Source organism: Nothobranchius furzeri, chromosome 4 (genome assembly GCF_043380555.1).
Source record: "Nothobranchius furzeri strain GRZ-AD chromosome 4, NfurGRZ-RIMD1, whole genome shotgun sequence".
Classification (NCBI taxonomy): Eukaryota; Metazoa; Chordata; class Actinopteri; order Cyprinodontiformes; family Nothobranchiidae; genus Nothobranchius; species Nothobranchius furzeri.
The window spans coordinates 50,540,717-50,558,798 of NC_091744.1; the positions used below are offsets into that span (position 1 = coordinate 50,540,717).

The 18,082-nt window shown below is 43.9% G+C and overlaps 1 protein-coding gene across 6 annotated transcripts in view; it reads left to right on the plus strand.

Annotated features, from left to right (window-relative positions):
- Positions 1 to 18,082, plus strand: part of cep290 (centrosomal protein 290) — a 98,443-nt gene that overhangs the window by 30,830 nt on the left and 49,531 nt on the right. For all 6 annotated transcript variants that reach the window (XR_011520306.1, XM_070550240.1, XM_070550242.1 and 3 more), the window contains 4 exons: positions 14,004 to 14,176; positions 14,471 to 14,633; positions 14,753 to 14,853; positions 14,930 to 14,996. Coding sequence is in view for 5 of the 6 variants with exons in the window: in XM_070550240.1 (XP_070406341.1) it covers positions 14,004 to 14,176; positions 14,471 to 14,633; positions 14,753 to 14,853; positions 14,930 to 14,996 (504 nt within the window). In the remaining variant the exon portion in view is untranslated. The remainder of the gene's footprint in view (positions 1 to 14,003; positions 14,177 to 14,470; positions 14,634 to 14,752; positions 14,854 to 14,929; positions 14,997 to 18,082) is intronic.

An 18,082-nucleotide genomic window follows, 5' to 3' on the forward strand; every position in this document is an offset into this window, starting at 1 on the left:
AATATTTATATGCCATATGAGAGTCAGCAGAATGAAGATGAATATCTGGCGAAACTTGGTTTTTTAAGCTCATTTATCAGTCAGTGTGAGTTTAATTGTGTTTTTATTGTTGGTGATATGAATGCTGATATTTCAGACACTCGCTCCACCTTTGGGCAACATCTGATTCAGTTTTGTGTAAATAATAACTTGGTTTTAACTAGCAAAGAGAGACTGCCAGCAGACAGCCACACGTATGTCAGTGAGGCATGGCACTCAACTTCCTGGCTTGATCACTGTATATGCACTGAGGATGCACATGAATGCATATCCAGGGTGGAAATCTTATACTCCCTGGCAACAACTGATCACATCCCTGTTTCCTTAGTGGTAAACTGTGAATCTTTGCCTGTGCTGCTCCAACACCAGAGCCCCTCACACACAGAGAAGCTTACTTGGGCTAAAGTGTCAGTCGAGGATATTAGGAAATATTCATTACTGTCAGATTGTAGTCTGAGATCTGTTAGTGTCCACAAAGAAACGTTACAGTGTAGAGATGTTAACTGTGAACATATGGAGCACAGGCTGCACTTATGCACTTTGTATCAAAATATTGTGGACAGCTTGATTATTGCCAGCGAGTTCCTCTGCCAAAAAGGAGCAACAAAATTTAAACCGCTTCCAGGATGGAGTGAGCATGCTTATGCGTTACATGCTGAGTCCAGAGCAGCCTATAAAGTCTGGGCAGCTGCTGGTAAACCAAAATCCGGTTCAATATTGGAGTCTAAGAAAGCCGCGAACGTTAAGTTCAAGAATGCTGTTCGCTATATTAAAAGAAATGAGCAAACAATGCGGGCAAACTCCTTAGCGAACAAACTAAAGAATAATGATGTTTCAGAGTTCTGGAAGGAGTTAAAACGCTCCTGTATCAGTAAGCAGCTGCTACCTGCATCTATAATTGGGGTATCAGGAGACAAGAACATTGTTGAAGCCTGGAGGAATCACTTTAGCAGAATTTTTAACTGTGTAAATAGTGAAAGGTTCAATGTCGGCAACACTGACTACAATCATGGTATGATTGTCAGAGCTGATGAAGTCCGTCTCGCCATAGAGAAAATGTCTTTAAACAAAGCTTGCGGCCCGGATCAACTATCAGCAGAGCACATGAAGTATGCTAGCTGTAGAGCTCAGGTGTTACTTTCATTGTGCTTTACCGGCTTTTTGAAGCATGGAATCTTGCCTGACCATATGTTATCTGTTCTCTTAGTCCCTATAGTCAAAGAGAAAACTGGAAAAATCTCCTGTATTGATAACTACAGGCCTATTGCTATGGCTAGTGTGTTGTCCAAGGTGTTTGAGCATATTTTGCTGGAAAGACTGCAAAATTTTATAACTACGACAGAGAATCAGTTTGGTTTTAAAGGTAAACTTAGTACTGACTTGTGTATCTATGCTTTAAAAGAAACTGTAAGCAAATACATGAGGCATAATACTTCTGTTTTTATGTGTTTTTTAGATGCCTCTAAGGCCTTTGACAGAGTCAATCATCAGAAATTATTCATCAAGCTACAAAACAGAGGGGTCCCTTCTTATCTAGTTAGGATTTTGCACTTCTGGTACTCTCATCAACTAATGCAGGTAAAGTGGGGGACAGAAGTGTCCGAACCTTTCTCCGTATCAAATGGAGTCAGACAAGGCGGGATTCTGTCACCTGTCCTTTTTAACCTGTACCTTGACGAGTTGTCTGTTACTCTGAATGATAGTAAGACTGGATGCTTGGTGGGTGACCGACTGGTAAATCATTTAATATATGCAGATGACCTAGTTCTCATGTCTCCCTATAGCGCAGGCCTGCAGCAGCTGCTCAGGGCATGTGCTAAGTATGGTGAGCAATTTGACATCCTGTTTAACCCTAAAAAGAGTGTGGTTATGATTGCTGCTACTAAAGGGGACCTGAAGCTTAATTTTCCATCTTTTAACTTAACAAATCAGGTCCTGGAAGTGGTAAGCAAAGTAAAATATTTGGGGCACATTTTAAGAAGTGACCTCTGTGATGACGAGGACATTAAGAGGCAGTGTGGTAAGCTGTACATGCAGGCTAACACACTGGCACGTAACTTTGGCATGTGCTCAGATCCTGTTAAAGTGTCCCTCTTTCGTTCCTTTTGTACTCCTCTCTATACAGCCCACTTGTGGTGCAACTATAGTAAGGTAGTAATGAAGAAGCTTCAAGTGGCTTATCAGGATGCTTTTAGAATCCTCATGAAGCTCCCTAGATGGACTTCGGCAAGTCACATGTTTGTTACGAGTAACATCCCAACTTTTCATGCGCTTCTGAGGCTCTTCATGTACAAATTCATCTGCCGACTGAGTTTGTCAGCTAACGCGGTTGTTAGAGCTCTGTCATCTTTATCTTACAGTGACACGAGGTACTCCTCAGTCCTTTTTAAACATTGGAGCAACTGCCTATACGGTTTGTAATTAGAATGTGTTTGTATTTTATTTTTTTTATTTATTTTTTTATTTTTTTTATTCTTGTTATGGACATATCCCTTGTCTGAAATAAAGTTTGATTGATTGATTGATTATCAGACTTGTAAAAACTGGTCGCTCAGCTCAAACCTTCTGGCTCTCCTTGTGATGTGCTGCCCCCTAGAATTTATAAAGAACTCTTTCCAGTGATAGGCCCTTTGCTGTTGGCAATCATAAATGGCAGTCTTACTTCTAGTATGGTTCCGTCCTCGTTTAAGAAGGCTGTTATTCATCCTATGTTAAAAAAAAACGGGGCTGGATGTGACAACCTTAGCTAATTACAGGCCCATCTCAAAACTCCCTTTTCTTTCAAAACTGCTGGAGAAGGTCGTGTATTCACAATTGGTTGACTTTTTGGACACAAATGATTTATGGGAAACCTTTCAGTCAGGGTTCAGGAAAGGTCACAGCACTGAATCTGCTCTTTTAATGGTTTTTAATGACACGTTTTTAGCCTGTGATATGGACAACGATGTTGTCCTGCTATTGCTGGACTTATCTGCAGCTTTCGATACAGTCAACCACGAAGTCCTTCTGGACCGACTACAGCATTGGGTGGGGATAACTGGGCAGGCCCTCCAATGGCTTCGCTCTTATCTTCAAGACAGAACATTTAGTGTTCAGATGGGTGAGGTAATGTCACCCAGCGTGAAACTTTGTTGGGGTGTGCCACAGGGCTCTGTCCTTGGTCCTCTCCTATTTGCAGTGTATTTGCTTCCTCTTGGAGTCCTCCTTCGCCAGCATAATATGAAATTTCATTTTTTTGCTGATGACTGCCAGATCTATCTCCCTCTTCGACGTGGGGAGGGTAGATCTGTTTCTCCTTTACATAAAATGTTGGATGGCCTCTAATTTTTTGCACCTAAATGAGAGCAAAACGGAAGTCATAATACTTAGTCCTGGCAGAAGAAATGGCTCTGGTGCTGATATTGACCTTGGCCCATTGACACCCTATGAAAAGAAAATGGTCAGTAATTTGGGGATTAAAATCGACTCATCACTTAATCTTGACACTCATGTAAATACAGTGGTGAGGTCCTGTTTCTTTAACCTGAAAAGACTATCCAGGGTCAGGCCTCTGTTGTCCAGAGCTCATCTGGAGTCTGTGTTGCATGCCTTCATCCTGTCCCGGCTGGACTACTGCAACGCTCTGTATGCTGGTCTGGCCCAGTGCACGGTTGCACGGCTCCAGTTTGTGCAGAACTCTGTGGCTAGGTTCCTGACAGGCACTAGATGTCAAGAGCACATTACCCCAGTGCTTAGTGCTCTGCACTGGCTCCCGGTAAAATATCGAGCTAAGTTTAAAATCTTAACTCTCGTTTAGAAGGCCGTCCAGGGCAGTGCCCCCTTGTACATTACTGCGCTTTTGAACAGGTATGCTCCATCTCGGTCTCTTCGCTCAGCCGAGCAGGAAATTCTGGTGGTCCCCCGGTCGAAATATCGATCGAGGGGTTGTCGTGCTTTTTCTATTTTGGCTCCAACTCTGTGGAACGAATTGCCACTGAGCATTAGGCAGGCACCATCCCTTCAAGTCTTTAAGTCTCATTTAAAGACTCACTTTTATTTGATTGCGTTTTAGCGTTAGGGTCATTTGAATTGCCCTGACATTATGGTTTTAACTATTCTTTTTAACCCAGATGCTTGATTTTATTTTGTCCAACATTTGTTTTTTATCGATTAGTCTTATTCCGATATCTCTTTTTATCTGTAATAGTGTTTGCTTGGTATTTTATGATTTTATGTTTTTATCCTGCTTTTATGCCCATGTACTGGGAATGTTTTTCCTTTAATGATGTTGTTCAGCACCTTGGGCTTCCGATAATGTTGTAGAAGGTGCTATACAAATAAAATTTGATTGATTGATTGATTGATTGAAAAGTGCTCAATGACCAAGTGCATGGAGTGATGGCAGCATCTTGTCCTTCAGTATAGAGCAGTACATTGTTGAGTTCATGATACCATCAATGAAATTGTAATGTTAATAAATAGTATGTTGGGTTAAGTAAATTGCTTTAAGCTATTTATTTTTATTAACACCACTTGTGACCAAAAGCTGTGATACTCTAGATAAATATAGAATATCCCCCGCTTGGTCTTAGGATGATTAGTCAGAAGATTCTAGGATTCTTTTATTCATTAAGGGATTGTACACACTTCGTTTTGATTCAAGAAAGAGTCAGGGTTATAAAAGTAAGAATTTATTTTACAAACAATTAAAACTTGACAGATTAACTAAGCATTTACTGTGATGGATGGAACTAAAGGTGTGTCTGGAACCTATGTGTGAATATAATGTATTCAGAATCTCCGTATCTCAGAAAGCTGAGTTCCAGATGGAAAAATTTGGTTTGCAAATAAGCTATAAAGTTGTTATCGAAACCACATACAGACGCTATCTTGCTGTGCTCTACCTCCCCATTCTGGAGACCCCCATTTGGATCCGAGATGTCAAGGAGCTGATGACCCCAATGCACGTGGTTCGTAGAGAAACCTCGATGCGACCAAATCAGTTCTGAAATGTCTCCGGGTCACGATAGATGGAACAGAGCGTCTTAAAATTAACTCTGAAGGAGTTTGCGTCAGCTTTGTTCTGCAGGAACTATCTTGTTGTTCTCAGCTTCGCAGGTGTAAAAAAGGTCTAAAAAGGTTTTGATGTCACACCTTGTCCTGTCTCCCCTTTTGGTTTAGTCCTGTGTCTCTGTTAATTGCTCCCACCTGCCTCTCGTTTCCCAATCACCCAAGCTCCCAGCTAGGGCTGGGCGATATGACGATTTTAGACCGTTTTACGATCTACACATCTGACGGTCTGTCATTTTTGAGAGACCTTTTTATCACGATTCACAGCTCTGCTGTTGAAATTCTGCCTCTGAATGAAAAGGGAACTTACCTCCGGCGAATGACACGCCTTTGTTTGACCCTTAACCAATCAGAGTGAGTCACGGTAATAAATTAGTGCCCCGCTTGTTTTCACCTGTGTGTGAACAAACATGGCTTCGGCCGCGGCTGAGAGCGACAACGAGGTTTTCGTTCCAAAGAGGAACGCCTCGTTCGTCATATGGAACTGGTTTGGTTTTTCACCAGATGACAAAGAGCAGCGAAACGTCATTTGCAAAGTTTGCAAGGAGAGCGTCAAGGCAAGTGATGGCAACACCAGAAACTTGTTTAATCACTTGAAAAGAAGCCATCCCAAACAATACAATGAGAGCTAGCTGGCAGCTAAAGCTAAAAAGCCTGCGGCTACAGCGGCAGCGGCTAGTGCTTCTTCCAGGCAGCAAACGCTAACAGAAACACTCACAAAACTCACTCCTTATGACAGAGACAGCAGACGATGGAACAGCGTGACAGATGCAGTGACGTACCACTTGGTTAAAGATTTGTGTCCCGTGCGAACAGTAGGAGTGGGATTTAAGAACACGATAAAAACATTGGATCTGCGCTACGAGTTTTCCAGCCGCAAGTATTTTTCGAACACTGCCATTCCACGCATGTACGCAGAATGCAAAGTGAGAGTTGCAGAAAATGCGCAGTTATTTGCTACCACAAGCGATCTCTGGTCCAGCCGCACATCAGAGCCGTATTTGAGCTTAACTATTCACTACATGAGCAACTGGGAGCTACATAGTATTTTGAACAAGTTAATGTTTGCACAATACGTTTGCAATTGACATGTTTGCACTTTAAATATGTTTACGATTTTAATTTATGTTAAGTTACTTAAAAAACGAGAAAAACTGATTTTTCTAATTGTTTCTCTCGGGGCTTTTATCATCTCTGGTGTGAGTTTAAAATATAAGTGTGTTATTACTGTGTTGATTATCCCTAATATGATTAAATGTTTATTTATTCAATGTTTCTCTTCTTTAATACGCAATTGAAGTTATGCTATTCATGGATAAAAAATCGTGATAAAATCGAAATCGTGATAAAATATTGGAAAAATCGTGATATTCTATTTTTGCCATATCGCCCAGCCCTACTCCCAGCCCTCCTGTATTTAAACCCCTTCTGTTTTGTGTCTCATGTTGGATCATTGTTTCTATATTAAAGCCTTTGTAAACCGTTTCTGCCTACCTGCCTTCTTCACCCGCGTTTGGATCCTTGCCTTCGCTTCACTCACCGGCACGCGTCTGACAGAATGATCCAACCCATTAAAGGATCCAGCAGGGAGATTCTCCCCTGGGAGTGCCTGCTCCAGTTCCTATCCTCCGACCACCGGCCGGCTTCTCCAACTCTGGCCTCGCTGCCAACGCCGTCACCGACCCTCAGCCTCGGCGTTCCTCTCCACCCTCCCGGAGCCAGATGAGAGGTTGGACAGGGAGACGCTTCCGGATCGCTCCAGCTTCATGGGCACCAGACTGGCTGTGTGCTCCCCCGGAGCTGGCCCACGGCGTGGGGAAGGATGCCGGGCTTCACCGCAATCCTGTGTCCCAGGATGGAGCCGCGAGCTCGCCGCTGCCCCGGCTCGGTGCACCTGCTTGGACCCGCCCCCAGTCAGACCAACAGTCCCGTCTCCGGTCCAATCCGCGCCTCCGTCATCTGCAGGCGGAGGAACCACACCCACAGCCCAGCTGACAGAGCTCGCAGGTCTCCAGGCGGAGCTTGGCCGGATCCGTCAGCTCGTCAGCCTCAAGGAGTCCCACCTGGACACCCTGTCCTCCCCAAATCACCACGAGAGGGTTTCAGTCCAGCCAGCAGCTCCCTCGTCTCAGAGCCAGAGGAGCAAGCCTGCAGTCCACCCAGCAGAGCTTGCCGGTCTCCGAGCTGAGCTGGCCCAACTCCATCAGAGCCTTAGTCTCCAGGAGCTCCAACTGGACACTCTATCCTCCCTCCTTTCCCAGTTTCCAGCACCACCAGTTCAATCGCATCCAGTTCCAGCGGTGGTCCCGGAGGTCGCACCGCATCCGGTCCAGCCTGTCCAAGCGATCCCATCTGCAGCAACTCCTCCTCCACTCCAGAAGTCAATGCTCCCGGACCAGAAGTCGACGCCCCCAGGCCAGAAGTCGACGGTCCAGAAGTCGACGCCCCCGGACCAGAAGTTGAGGGTCCAGAAGTCGATGGACCAGAAGTCGACGGACCAGAAGTCGACGCCTCCGGACCAGGAACCAACGCCCCCGGACCAGAAGTCGATGGTGGCCGACGCCTCTTCCAGTCTTGTGGTCGACGCCTCTTCCAGTCCTGTGGTCGACGCCTCTTCCAGTCCTGTGGTCGACGCCTCTTCCAGTCCTGTGGTCGACGCCTCCTCCAGTCCTGTGGTCGACGCCTCCTCCAGTCCTGTGGTCGACGCCTCTTCCAGTCCTGTGGTCGACGCCTCTTCCAGTCCTGTGGTCGACGCCTCCTCCAGTCCTGTGGTCGACGCCTCCTCCAGTCCTGTGGTCGACACCTCCTCCAGTCCTGTGGTCGACGCCTCCTCGTGTCGACGCTTCTCGTGTTCTGAAGTCGACGCCTCCTCGTGTTCTGAAGTTGACGCCTCATCCACTCCAGAGGTCGACGCCTCATCCGCTCCAGAGGTCAATGCCTCATCTGCTCCAGAGGTCGATGCCTCATCTGCTCCAGAGGTCGACGCCTCATCCGCTCCAGAGGTCGACGCCTCATCCGCTCTGGAGGTCAAGTCCGGAGGTCAACGCTCTCTCCAGTCCGGAGGTCGACGCTCTTTCCAGTCCAGAGGTCGACGCTCTCTCCAGTCCAGAGGTCGACGCTCTCTCCAGTCCAGAGGTCGACGCTCTCTCCAGTCCAGAGGTCGACGCTCTCTCCAGTCCAGAGGTCGACGCTCTCTCCAGTCCAGAGGTCGACGCTCTCTCCAGTCCAGAGGTCGACGCTCCCTCGTGTCCAGAGGTCGACGCTCCCTCGTGTCCAGAGGTCGACGCTCCCTTGTGTCCAGAGGTCGACGTCCCCTCTAGTCCAACGTCTCTGCCATCTCCAGTCCAGTGGTCAACGCCGTCTCCAGTCCCGTGGTCAACGCCGTCTCCAGTCCCGTGGTCGACGCCATCTCCAGTCCAGTGGTCGACGACGCCGCCTCCAGCCCAGAGGCCGACGACGACGCCTCCAGCCCAGAGGCCGACGACGCCACCTCCAGTCCAGAGACCGACGACGCCACGTGGACCTCAAGGGATAAACCATCAATCCTGCTCAATGGTCAACTTTCCTCGCGGGGTCACCCATAAAGACAGTGGGAGGGTTAACAAACATTTTATTTCATCAGGTTCTGTGTCGACTTCTACTGGAACACCTGTAGAGCAAGTACATAAAATTATTAGACGTCTGGATCCCAGAAAACCCTCTGGTCCAGACATGATAGAACCCTATTTTTTTAATGGCTGCTGATTTCATAGCAAAGCCTCTTACAGTTCTCTTTAACCTTCTATTAAAAACAAACTAATACCATCAGTTTGGAAGTCTTCTTTTCTGTCTCCTTTACTAAAAGGTGGTGACCCAGCTTTATTAACAAATTACAGATTAATATCTAATCTGTGTGTCCTTGCAAAAATTCTATAGACATAAGTAAGTGAATAATTGTAAGACTTTATATTCAAATGACCTTCTCTCAATTCTGCAATCAGCTTTCAGAAAAAAGCACACCACCATCACCTCAGCTACAAAGGTGATCCATGACATACTTGTTGCTCTGGATAAAAAGCGGTACTGTGCCACACTTTTTATTGATCTGTCAAAGGCATTTGACACTGTAGACCATGCTGTTATAAAACAAAAGCTTGTTTTTGTGGGATTGTCCGAACACGCAATCTCACAGACACCTTGAAGGACAGAACTCAGTGTGTTAAATGTGATGGGTTGTCCTTAGAATTTTTGGGTGCCCACATGGGAGTACCACAGGGTTCAGTTTTGGTACCCCTCTTGTTCACTGGGGTGAGGTGGTGCTCACTCCTCACCCCTGCCACGTGGACCCAAGTGATAAACCATTAATCCTGCTCAATGGTCAACTGTCCTTGTGAGGTCACACCCATTAGGACAGTGGGAGGGTTAAAACAGTTTAAAACCTCATTTTTATCAGACACTGGGGCGGAGTTGTTTAGGACAAATTTTGGAAGAGCATGAGAAGGTAAGCTGACAGATAAAGACTTAATCACTTTCCAAAATTTATGTGTGTTTTTCAGGTTTTCTGTTGTGACAGATAGGTAATAGCCTGATTTGGCCTTTTTGATGAGAGAAGTACATTTATTTCTTAGTTGCCTAAAGATTGCTCAATCAGAGAGGAGATTTCCTTTTTTGGCTGTGGCCCATGACATATTACGCTGATAATATTTGACAGTTTGGGGGAGAACCAGGGATTTCCTTTGATTCTGAGTTTCCTGAGGGGGCGTGCTTATTTAAAATTTCCATGAAAGTCCCCTTGGTGAATGCTCATGCTAGCTCGACATCTGGTAACAAATCTATTTGCCTCCAAGTAACCAAAAACAAATCCTAATGATAAGCCTGTTCACTGAATTGTTTAAGATTTCTCTTGGTGTGATTTAGATTTAATTTCTATTCAATTCAAGTTTATTTATATAGCGCCAAATCACGACAAGAGTCGTCTCAAGGCACTTCACATAGTAAACATTCCAATACAGGTCAGTTCATTAAGCCAATCAGTAAAAGTTTCCTATATAAGGAACCCAGCAAATTGCATCAAGTGCCTGTGACTTCACAGCAATCCTCATGCTAAGCAAGCATTTAGCGACAGTGGAGAGAAAAACTCTTTTTTAACAGGAAGAAAACCTCCAGAGGATCCTGATGTCTGGCTCAATGAGTCCCTCTCCATCAAGCCCCATATAGATAATCTTGTGAAGAAAGTCAAACTCAGACTGGGTTTCTTTTTTCGAAAATAAAACAGTGTTTTTCTTTTGAGGCAATAAAACAACAAGTTACTGCAACATTTCTGTCTATTCTGTATTATGGAGACCTTTTGTATATGAATGCCTCAGCACAGTGTCTTGGTGAGATTGATGTGGTTTGTCATGCCTCACTGAGGTTTTTTACTAACTGTCGACCACTGACCCACCATTGTGAATTGTATTCTCAAATGGGATGGCCATCTTTGTCCACCAGGAGATTGGGACATCATTTCCTTTCTCATATTTTGTGACATTTCTCTTTGATGTGGAGCCATTGCTGACAGCATGAAATGGGAAGGGCTTTTCTGTGTTAAGTAATGCCCTTTTTTAGTCAGCTGTTGGCAGGTCACCTATCTCTTAAATGAATCATTAGACTCACTAGTGGTTTAATGCCTGGTAATGTGAATTTAGTTGTGACTTTTCTCCTAAGATTGTAATTGGGGTGTGCTCATTTTTGCAACATGGGCTTGAATGGATTTGTTAGGGAAATCACATTATTGTGTGTTCAAATTAACAAATCTTGTTTGCAATCAATGGCTCACATTTGTGGGAGTATACATTGGCTTCCGGTTGTGTTCGAGCTTCTGACATTTGTGTACAAGGCTTTAAATGACCTGGCACCTGTGTATCTTTCCGATCTGCTCACCCCTATACGGATGTGTATAATCGACATTCGGGCGATACGATACGTATAAAGGGGATACGATTAGGGATGGGTACCTTTGACATTTGAATCGATCCGGTACTAATTCCCGGTACCTACGAGTCGATACCGGTACTTAACGGTACCAATTTTCGATACTTTTGAGTGTTTATTATTTTAATTCTCTTTTATAATTAAATATATATTTTTCTCAATATATAACCATATTTGATAAATATCACGATAAATAACATACAAGTTTGTAATTTAACATCGTCCTTGTAGTTTTATAAGCTGATAATTAAACTGAAGCAAACATCTTTACTGTGAACTAAATTTACTGTGTATCTTCATTCCTTTTGCCGTCCTTTTTCATTTGATTTTTCCTACTGGGAAGTTAGAATTTCCGAGGAGAAAGCGAACGCACCATTAGCTGATAACTGTGGCAATGGAAGCTAACATATCAAGCTAACGTTATCTTTAACAGTTTATTTAGCTGCTGGAGCAGATTAAAACGATGATGCCTCAAACTTAGATCGTTGTCACTGGTTTTACCTTCACCCAATCACCCGTCGCATTTAGTAAAGTAAAGCCAAACTTTAGAGCGCGTTCATGTTCTTGTAGTCGGAAAATCGGAGTTCCGAGGAGAAAGCGAACGCACCATTAGCGAAACGGAAGCTAACAAATCAAGGTAACGTTATCTTAAACATTTTATTTACCTACTGGAGCAGATTAAGATGAGGATGTCTCACTTAGATTGTTGTCTGTCGCTAGTTTCATCACCCAGTTACCCATCACATTTAGTGAAGTGGACCCAAGCTTTAGCGTGCGTTCTTTCTACCATGCTTGCCCTGTTTACAACGGGCTCGCAGGGACCGGCGACATAACGCTCTTGCGCATGCGCAACTGTCTTGGCAGTACCGAAACGAGGCACCGTTTGAAATGACGTGAATCGGTGTTCGGTCGGTACTATGGAATTCGGTCGGTACCTTAAAAAGTACCGAATTCGGTACTCATCCCTAGGTACGATACGATATATATTGCGATATGTGATGTTAGCAATTTTGTTTAAACTGAAGTTATCGTAGGAAAATTTAAAAAACATTCCAAACTGATAGTAACCGGTTTAACAGGAGGTATCTGAACCATAATAGAGAGATTTACATTTCAGTGGTGGAAACAAAAACCAATGCACAATGATGCCATCTAACGGTTGGTGTTTGAATTGTACCAAAAGAAACACAAATGTTTGCATGTCAGTTCTTCCAAAAATTTGATACACAGCTTTTGAATATCAATATAATAATATCATGATATATTGCCATATCGATATATTCCTTTCATTGAGGTCAGCAGATCCCCTCGTCCTCTGCACTCCCAGAATGTGTTATAAATCACGGCGAGTGCGAGCATTTATCTATGCCCCCCTCTGCTGTGGAATGCACTGCCTCTTGAGCCCCCTTAAGACAGGCCATGAAAAACTGAAATGTTCGGGACTCTGTCCTTAAGACCTTTGTGTCTGAATACAAACATCCAGATAATCGTTTCCGTAATTAAGCCGGACGAAGTCCCTAGTAACAGAACCAGATTTGTCACGGACAGGGTGGCTGCTTCAGACAGTGAGGTCAAGTTCCGGAGAGGGAGGAGGAGGAGGGGACCGGGGGACGCTGTGCACACCTAGATAGCTCGCTCCTGTAGCATGCGGCGAACCATGGCAGCTCGCCTCTGACGGTACCGTCTCCTAGACGCGCGACGGAGCGCCTCACACCACTTCCGTGATTCCTTTAACCATTGAGCTTCATCATCCAGGTCTCTGATGCGTCTTTGTGTGCGCAGAATTATGCTTAACATAAGTCCGATCAGTGTGAGGAATTCTATCTCTTCATCGGCCACGTTTGACTGAATAGCTTTGTTTGGGTAAATGACGCATGTACGCCCTCCGCACTATGCTTACGCAATATCTGGGTACAGCCTTCCCACCCCCTCCCCCTCGGACATCTGGAACTTTTCACTGCTGTGCGAAGGCAGCCGAAAGGACAAGTTCAGGTGCAAAAGTGGTGTGTCTGAAAACACAGTTCTGGTTAAAAACTGGACTGAATTGTCTACACATATTCCAGAATGTCAATTTGAAAAGGGCTTTAGTGTAAGGCAGGCTCCTTCTCTGGCGGTTTTTAAATCTCGTTTAAAGACTCACTTCAATGGATTGACTTTTAGTCCATGATTTGTTTTATTGCTTTTGTTTTAATGTTTTATCTGTGTTTTTATTGCTTTATTTTGGTTTTATAGTTTTTACTTTTCTCTATTAGCCTGTGAAGCACTTTGGTCAGCTCTCATGCTGGATTTTAATTGTGCTCTATAAAGAAAATGATGATGATGATTTTGTAGTATGGTATCCCATAGAAAATGTTTATTCTGAAAGGAAACTTAAGGCTTTCTGACAAATGTAGTCAGGTGTACTCATAGTGATCATTGTATGTTCTCAATCATGTAGAACCTCTGAGAGCAAGAAGTAAATGTATGGAAAGCCAAAAGGATTTTAATTCACACACTCAAAAACCCACTGACATGACTGATGACAGCTTTTTTCAGCCTTTGAAAAGAAATTTTAATAAAAAAAATAACCTTCTAATATTGCCAGATCTCACCAGGGAACATTAAATGAACAAAAATAGTGATTTGTCTTATACTGCTACATATTGACATAGATGGAAATGATAAATATTTTCTGTATTTTTTTCCCATATTGCCCAGCCCTGCGTTGGTATAAATGTCCTGTTTAGAGCCACCCTTCAAGCAAGACTGGCATGTTTTTAGGAGAGTTATTGTACATAGATAACAATTTAGCATTTGTCGTTTCTTTTTCCTGTTTTACTAATTACGAGTATTTAACCAAATGATTTTCTGATCTATTCACTGTTATACTTCTAGCAGCTGTTTGGCTGGTAGAAGCAGTTGCAAAGCCAGAGGAGGGTTTCTTTACAAAAGTATAAGCTATTGTTTCGCTCTGCTGTCCCAAGGCGGGCCTTTAACCTCACAGCAGAAGAGGACAGAGGAGCTGAAGTCAAAGCTGAGTGCTGCAGAGAGAAGAGCCGTGGAAGCAGAGCGAGTGTTAAGACAAGCAGAAGCTGATGCTGAGGAGAAGGACAAAGCCCTCATTGAGGCTTCAAACCGCTTGAGCCAATATGAGTCTGTGAGTCTACCAATACCCTCTCGCCTTTGTGTTTGACTTTGACAACCGCAGCATCCAAAATCAAATTAACTGGCTTTTAATTTCCTGGAAATGAGGCTTGTGATTTTTTTTAACTTATATGGCTTGTTTGTTAAAGTGATGCTTAAATGCCAGCATGACTGTGGTGTGAGCAACATGGTTTCTGAGTTTACATGTCTGTTTTTCACCAAATCTAATCAAAAAGTATTTGAGACAAAAAGACCCAGAGCTGAGGGAGTACAGGTGTGTATGAACTGTCCTGTTTGTGCATGGCAGGGTACTTATGGCCTGGAAGCTGCCATTGCTGAGATCAAAGAGTGTAACAATCAAATTAGAGTGAGAGATCAAGAGGCAGAGGCCATGACCATAGAGATCAACCAGCTTGAGCTGAGAATCAATGACCTCCTGGATGAAAACGAGGATTTTCGCGAAAAACTGGGTCAGAATCCTTGAAAAATACTTCTTGTTTTTGTTACTCAGTGTGTTTTAAACTGAGTGCATCCCCTGAAGCTGTGATATTCAAACAAGCAATTTTGCTTGATTTTTTTCTGCTTTCAGGTCTGGAACCAAAACAGGAAGTGGATCTGACAGAATTCAGGCGGGCCAAAACTCTCAGGCAGCGCCAGTACAAAGCAGAAAATCAAGTTCTTGCAAAAGAGGTACACTGAGCTCACAAAGGTTCCAGAAGTTGTTTTATAACTGAAGAACTCGCTGATGTTTGTTCTTTCTCTCTAGATTGAACGACTAGAAGAGGAGAGACTAGAGCTAAAGAAACAAATACGTCGTATGGCGAAGGAAAGAGGTGAATTCACAAATTTAAATCACACCACAATCGTGTGTGCATTCAGTACCATATCAGTTGCTTTAAGGCAGCCTTGTTTCTTCAGTGTTTCAGTGCACTTAAACTTTTACTGGTCCCCTCTCAAGTGTTTTATCTGAACAATATATTTAAAAGTGTGGTTTACTCATTTAGTCAACACATTTGCAGTGGTCTCTAGTAGGAATGAATACCTTGTAAGTCGTACTGTAGGGAAAAAAGCTTGTGTGCACCGCTTGCACGAGTCTTATTTCCTGATATTTGGACATCTCGCTTCTGATTGGCTAACAGCAACGTTGCTCTACGACTGACTCAGTTTGCTGTGCAACGTTGATGTTTTATCCCCACAAATAACACATGTCTGGAGGAGTTCTGCTGTGTGGTGGAGTTGTTAAAGCTAACAGTTAGCAAAAGCTGAGACTTTCTCTGCTATTTTCTGGAAGCTAAACAAACAACAGCCTTCCTCGTCGTGAGTCAAGATGGGTAAATCCGTGAATGTTAAGTGACAGCGTGATGTAGATCTGTCTGGCTTTTCTAATCCTAGAATTTCACCTTCTAATCAGAAGCTAACGCAGGAGATAGGTGTAGGAGACCATGTTCATGTTCAGCCTGCATGAAAAACTAAGTGACTAATTATAATCAGAAATAATTATAAAAAAATTGTTTTTCAGTGTTTCACACATTTAAAACCATTGTAACAAACTGATGTTGTGCACTTTGACCTAATTTAAGAAGAAATAAAAGCTTAGTGCATTAGCTATTTGGGCTTCAATCAAAAGAGAATAATGCTGTTTCTCTGCTGTTGCAGATGCACAGTGAATTCATGAAACACATTTTTACATCCATTAGACAACATAGGACAGAATTCAGCAGCACATTAACTGTTCTCACGCAAATAAAGGGCTCGTGGTGCCTTCATCTTTGGGTATTCTTACAACCTAACAGCTTTGAAACAATAAACATCAAGGAGTTTTTTTATTTGTTTTTTGTGGCCTGACTGTCCTTTATACTCTTTAATCCACTTTTATAGTAAAATCCCTTTCTGGTTCGCTCTGATTGTTGTGTATGTGGTGAAAGGGGTGTTAATAATTGTTGTTTCCTCTTTGAATAGACCTATTATTAGCTGTACTGTAGCGAAACACTCGTCAGAGGTTTTAAATATTCAGATGAATCCATCGTGATGCATCAACAAAAGCTCTGACTGTTCGTACAGTACCTGAAGCAGAAGCATCAAATCATTATTTTGTTTTAGTTTTTTCTTCTTTTTTGCAAAAAAATTCTCTCATGTTGAAAAGCTACTTTTCTGGTTTTTAATCTTTTCTGGAAACAGAAAAACATTAAGGTTGAATGATTTGTTTGTGTGATGATGTGAGGGAGCAGTAGGAGGAAAATGTCAGGGGATGGGGAGGAATGGCTGGGGGGCCATAAGCCCTTCAGGGAGTCAGCTCCCCCGCTGGCCCCAATAGGCACCTCCGTTCCCAAAATACCACCCAGGGCATGGAGACCCCAGCCCATCTCACCAAAGCCCAAAACAGCAGCATCACAGAGCCCCACGGAGTCCGAGGGCACCAAACCAGCCCCATCCCAGCAAAATATCTACTCCCATCCCTGCATTTGCCCAACTTCCAGAATAGTTAAGACATATGACATCCATGTAAGACTGGGTCCTCTCCCTTCTGGACATCCACCTCCTCCATGATGGAACAGAATTGTTACCAATATTTCAGAGTATCCAAGGTCCACCTGGGATCCCATGAGCCATGTGTGTTTACGCCTTCCTCCCGGCAGCCTTCAAGTTAGGACCCAATCCCCAGGATCCCGCCCAGATCCCCGCACGGGGCCGGCCGCCCCCACATCCCGAACCCCCAGGCCCCCACCCAGACCCACCCAGGGGTAATGCAGCCACCAGGCAGCAACCCGTGGCCCCTACTAAGGCCCCCCAAGGCCCACTCTAAACCGCCAGTAGTCCACCCCACGAGGCAACCCAAGCACCCCCAGAGCAGGACAGCAGCCCCAGACCCCCGCCCCAAATGTTATATGATCTAACAAAAGATTTTATACTGGTTAATGCAAAGAGTATCTCTATTTTTCCAATTTATGAGGATAGTTTTCTTAGCGATGCATATGGCAGTCAGATCCACGTGAACCAAAGGTGTTTCAATCGGGACATCATCCAGGTTTCCCAGTAAACAAAATGAGGGTGAAGTTGGGATATGACATTTCTGACACTTTGACAGGTCTTCACATTCTCTACCCCAAACACCCTGAACTGGTGGACAGAACCACAGTGTGTGGACATAATTGTCAAGAATGTTGTTTGTGCAGTGTGTACTGGTGTCAGACGACACAAACCCCATTCTGAACATCCGATGACCTGTATGGTGTACTCTGTGCAGAATTTTGTACTGAATTAATTGCAAATTGGGGTTTCTGATCATTTCAAAAGTTTTTAAACGAGTATGAAACCAAAAAATCTGATCAAAGCTGACTGATAAATCCACCTCCCATTTTTCTGTAGGAATTACTATTGTATTTTCAATTTTGAACAGTGTCATATACTTTAGACAGTAGTTTGGGGTGTTGAGATTACAGAAGTCCAATACCCTTGTAGGTGTTTGGAATTCCACTTTTTTAAGATTAAAAATGTGTTTAGTTACAGATTTAATTTGGTTATATTCTAAAAAATTATTTCTGTCTATCCCAAATTGTGTAAGGCCTGACTCGAGCTGAGCTGGACCGGCGCGAGAGTTCGGAATGTAGCGTGTTTTTAGACCCAAACACGGAGTGACTGACGCCGGGCAGATTCACACGCGGTTTGTTCTAGGAGTCAAACCGTACAATGACTGGAGAGCACGGCGGCTCCAAAAGGTAACAAGCTGACTTACTTTGAGTCGGCAGGGTGAGTAGCTCGGGCTGATCTGGTCAGGAACGGCTGAGTGATCGGGTTGGATCTGGTCGGAACTCGGAGCACAGTTTGGTTAGAATGATGACTGAGTGGTTTGGCGTTGAGCTGCACTTCCTTATGTAGATGTGGCGGGTGACGTGGGCCAGAAGACTGGCGCTGGGAATGC